Source organism: Octodon degus, unplaced genomic scaffold (assembly GCF_000260255.1).
Source record: "Octodon degus isolate 3935 unplaced genomic scaffold, OctDeg1.0 scaffold00011, whole genome shotgun sequence".
In the NCBI taxonomy this organism is placed as follows: domain Eukaryota; kingdom Metazoa; phylum Chordata; class Mammalia; order Rodentia; family Octodontidae; genus Octodon; species Octodon degus.
In genome coordinates this window covers 14,696,429-14,701,414 of record NW_004524587.1, presented here as the reverse complement: position 1 = coordinate 14,701,414, position 4,986 = coordinate 14,696,429, and the positions used below count along the sequence as shown (strand labels likewise).

The following is a 4,986-nucleotide window of genomic DNA, read 5'->3' as shown; positions in this document are numbered from 1 at the left end:
ATGATTGTACTTTCACAAATTAGACTTTGCTTTGTATTTTGCTTTTAGGTGTCCACTTGCGAAAGCAGCATTCCTATATTGAACAAGGCAAGAAATGCCGTTACTGCGATGCTGTGTTTCATGAGCGCTATGCCCTCATCCAGCATCAAAAATCACACAAGAATGAAAAACGCTTTAAGTGTGACCAGTGTGATTATGCTTGTAGACAGGTAGGTAGTGTCATAGAAAACCACTGATTCTCCATCTATGGTAGGTATTATGCCAGGGTTTTTGTGTATCTAGTAGAGTGGCTGTTTCCAAGGAAAGTGTTTTCAAACTGTAATTAATGAGGCATGTCAGCAAATCAATGGTTATGCCCCTTGCCAGTTTTATCTTTTGTCTTCAGTTAATGTTTAGTAACAGCTCATGTTTTAAGGGAGATAACCAACTTCTTTCTCAAGACTCTGTGGGAATTAAGTCCAGGACTTAAAAGAGCCGGCCAGATAGCTCGCCTGGCCCCTGGGGTACACTGAGATGGCAGCTGATACTGGGTATGATTGTTATAATCCCAGCATTTGGGAAACTGAAAACAGGAAGCTAACTACAAGTCCAATCTGTGTAATGAGACCCTGTAGACCCTGTACTAAATACAAAAAAAAAAGAAAAAGAAAAAGAAAAAAAGTCTAGGACTTAAGAAAGGGAAAGGATATTGCCCTGGTACATGATGCTTATAAGCAACCCAGCAGGGGTGTGTACTTTCTCTCTGCTAAGAGAGTTTGTGCCTCGGTACAGACACCTTCATAATCTTGAGCAGTGAGGGGCAGCCTGATAGTTCAGCAGACTAAAGCACCTGTTTAGGCAGGGCACAGTGGCCTGAGTTTGATCCCTGGCGTGTGATTCGAGTGTTACCCACAGGGCACGCTAAGATAGCTGGTGAGACTGAGCGTGGTAGTGCACACCAGTAATACCAGCACTTAGGAGGCTGAAAAACAGGAGAATCACTGCTAGTCCAGTCTGTGTAGTGAGACCCTGTAGACCCTATAGACCCTGTCCTAAATACAGGAAAAAAAAATCTTGAGCAGTGTTAGAACCTTGATTGAAAGGCCTAACGGCCATGTGCATACAGGTAGCAGCTGAGGCAGCAGCCCTGTGATAGCTCTGAGCCCTTTGCTCATGTGTCTGTTTTAGGAGAGGCACATGATCATGCATAAGCGCACTCACACCGGGGAGAAGCCTTACGCCTGCAGCCACTGCGACAAGACCTTCCGCCAAAAACAGCTCCTCGACATGCACTTCAAGCGCTATCATGACCCCAACTTTGTTCCTGCAGCCTTTGTTTGTTCTAAGTGTGGGAAGACATTTACACGTCGGGTAAGGATCAGAGCATTATTTTTCTTGTGGTTCTTAATGTGGCATTCTTCCACTGTACAGCAGGGCAGTTTTTTCCACTGAAGTTTCTTGGGAATTATCATTTATGAAAAGGAGGTCATACCCATCAGGTTTCTCATCTCCATTTGTGAACTCTTCCACTGTCCAAGAGCACAGTGTCTTTAAATTGTTGTGGGGTGTGGTGGCACACCCCTATATTCCCACCACTCAGGAGACTTGAGTTCAAGAGCATCCTGGACTATATAACAAAAGCCTATCTCAAAAAAGAAATTAAAAAACTAAAAAATAAATAAAAATAGAAAAATTGTCCGATGGTCTGAAGGAATTTCCTTCGTTAGATTGAAACCTGTACCTTATCTATTGTAGGTCTTCCCTTTAGTTTATAGTAGCCAAATGTGTATAGGACCAGGAGCTGACCTGATCTTACCTGTTCCAGAAACTTCCTAGAGAAGATCCAGCTTTGTCTTCTGAAGGGCTCTTGTGTTCTCCTTTTCTCTTCTCATTCTAAACACATTTTACCTTTTTGACACCCCCTCCCTTTTTCCTTATCTTTCGGGTTTCCCATATAGATTCTCCAAATTTTTTTTTCTTTTTTTTTTTTTTTTGGTGTCCTCAGATTGCCTCCAGTGCTGGTCTTGATTGACTTGAGTATCTAGGTATCGAACCACAGCTCCCTGAGGCTGACTGCTTTGTTTAAGCAGGCACTTAACAATTGAGCTAATAGGCAGGCCCCCAGATTCTCCAAATTTTAATTAAAGAGAAATTCTAATCTGATACATGCTTTCTTAGACGTGTAAAAAGTTTCATCCTTTTGTTAGAATACCATGGCAAGACATGCTGATAATTGTGCTGGTCCAGATGGTGTAGAAGGAGAAAATGGAGGAGAAACAAAGAAGAGTAAACGTGGAAGGAAAAGAAAGATGCGCTCTAAAAAAGAAGATTCCTCTGATAGTGGTAAGTGCTTTGTTTGTTTCTTTTTGTGTTTTGCTTTTTTGTTGTTGTTGTTGTTGTTGTTGTTGTTGTTGTTAGAGATAGGATCTCACTGTGTAGCTCAGACTAGCCACCATTACGTGCATCACCACGCCTGGCTCCTTATTGATGTCTTACATGCACCATTCATTTAAAATCAACACAAGCTTAATATTTTTACTCCTGTGTACTCAAACTAGCAGTGTTCCAAAACCAGTAGCATTTCTTCTTTTTATGTGTAGACCAACTGCACTGGTCTTGACTGAGCAGTGACTTTAAGGAACGTGAAGAAAATTGTTTAAACATCTTGACCCACATTTTGACTGCATTTGTCAGTTTGTCCTTTTTTTTCAGGGATGTGAACTCAGGACCCAATGCCTGCCAGGCAAGCGCTTATTCTACTGAGCTATCTCCCCAGCCCTAGTTTGTCCTTGAGATGGCTGAAATCAATAAAAGTCAGCCATTCCCCTTCCTACCTTAATTTGTACACCTGTTTGTTGTTGTTGTTGTTGTTGTTTTGGGGGTTTTTTTTTAATGTATTTAGTAGAGAGTCTACAGGGTCTCACTATGTAGATCAGACTCATAGTGATTCTCCTGTTTTCAGCCTCCAAAGAACTGGGATTACAGGTGCATGCCACCACGCCAGTCTCAATCACCATCTCAGTGGACCTTGGAGCAGGACCAGCATAGCACTCCAGGGATTGAATCCTGGCCACTGCACTCTGCCTAAACAGGCACTTTAGTCCACTGAGCTATCAGGCTGGCCCTGTGTACCTGTAATTTACCACTTTTCTTGATCTTCACCTTTGATATGATACCATGTCTCCAGGAAAATAAGTTCTGGTTGTTACCATGGTGATAAGCAATGTCACACAGATTATACTTCATTGTTCTCTTGCTTGACATGACAGCTGCTTTGTAATGATTGATAAGACAAGGTGATTGGTCTGGCTTTTTTTGGAGGGGTTGTTTGTCATTTTTGGTTTTGGGGATTGGTTTTATAGACAGGATCTCACTTTGTAGTTCGGGCTGCCTTGAACTCACTAAGCAGCTGAGGCTGACCTTGAACTACTACTGTCTGTTCTCAGCCTCCAAAGTGCTGGGATTACAGATGTGTGCCACCACTCTTGGAAGGGCTGGCACTTTTGATCTTTAGTTTTCAAGGCTGATTATTTTCTGAGTAGCTTATTTAATGCAGGGGAAATAGTATTTAGCATTCTAGTCATGGAATTTAGACATGAGTTGTGCTTTGTGATGCTAAGCCTCACAAAGGGACAGCAAAGGTGCTGATAATTTGAGAAGCATGTTCCATTAACACAAGCATGTTGAAAAGGTGTTAGGCTTCTGTGGCTCCTCAAGCTGCTGGCACCAAGCAGAGAAAGCATATTTTTACTAAAGTAGTAGGATTTTTTTTTTTTAAATTTATTTTTTCTTTCTTCCTTTCTTTCTCTTTCTTTCTTTCTTTCTTTCTTTCTTTCTTTCTTTCTTTCTTTCTTTCTTTCTTTCTTTCTTTCTTTATTTTGTGTGTGGCCAGCTCAGCCCACCAGGGGGCGGGCGGGCTGGCATGTGGTGCTGGGGGATCGAAGCGAGGTCCCTGTGCTTTGCTTGGCTTAGCTTGTTCTAAGTAGGTGCTTCAGACCACTGAGCCATCTCACCAGCCCAAGTGGTAGGATTTTGATGAAACAGTTAAGAGTTTTATTTTGGAGAATGCGCTTCTCCAAAAACACCATCTGAATCGAAGGATGATGGTGCTTAACATTTCTATAGGAGGGTCTGCCAAATAGCTCAGTGAGTAGAGTGCCTGCTTAGGCAGACACAGCGACTAGATTCCATCCCCGGCCTGCCCAGGCCATGTGGCCCCTCCCCTGGGACATGCTGAGATGGCATTTGAGACTGAACATGCCTGGACATGCCTGTAATCCCAGCCCTTTGGGAGGCTGAACACAGGCAAATCACTAGGAGTCTGCTATATGTAGTGAGACCCTATAGACCCTTACTAAAAAATAACAAAAAAAGCCCTAGAGATTCTTTTTTTTTTTTAATGAATTTAGTGCAGGGTCTCACTACACAGATCAGACTCCTAGCAATTCTCCTGCTTTCAGCCTCCCAAGTGCAAGTGCTAGAATTGCAAGTGTGCCCCACCACACCCAGTCTCAGTTGCCCTCTTAGTGCGCCCTCAGGGCGTGGGCTGGCACAGCACTGGTGCTTTAGTCCACTAAGTTATCTGGCCAGCCTCTATTTCTAGAGAGTCTTAATTTTGTCTTTTTTTTTTTTTTTTTTTTTTTTTTTTTTTTTTTCTCCCTGTGGTACCGGGGATTGAACAGAGGACCCTGTGCTTGCTAGGCAAGCACTCATTCTACTGAGCTATCTCCCCAGCCTTTTAATTTTGTCTTCTGTTGTGGTCTTTTTTGTTGTTGTTTTAGTGGTTGTTTGGTTTAGTTTTGGGAGTTGTGATGTTTTTGTTTTTGTTTTTGCTTTTGCTTTTGAAACAAGGGCCTCACTATGTAGTGTAGCCTGGCCTTGAACTCCTGTCATTGATCCTCCTGCCTCAGCCTCCTAGTGCTGGGATTACAGGGGAATGTTGGGATTACAGGCATGCACCACCACACCCAGCCTTGTCTTCCATATATATATATATGTTTTATATAT

The 4,986-nt window shown here is 42.6% G+C and overlaps 1 protein-coding gene across 2 annotated transcripts in view; it reads left to right on the top strand.

The window, feature by feature from the left end:
- The window catches only part of Ctcf (CCCTC-binding factor), a 68,767-nt gene that overhangs the window by 55,198 nt on the left and 8,583 nt on the right, over window positions 1-4,986 (top strand). For both annotated transcript variants that reach the window (XM_004625862.3, XM_023709218.1), the window contains 3 exons: window positions 49-209; window positions 1,168-1,350; window positions 2,187-2,322. In XM_004625862.3, the coding sequence (XP_004625919.1) occupies window positions 49-209; window positions 1,168-1,350; window positions 2,187-2,322 (480 nt within the window). The remainder of the gene's footprint in view (window positions 1-48; window positions 210-1,167; window positions 1,351-2,186; window positions 2,323-4,986) is intronic.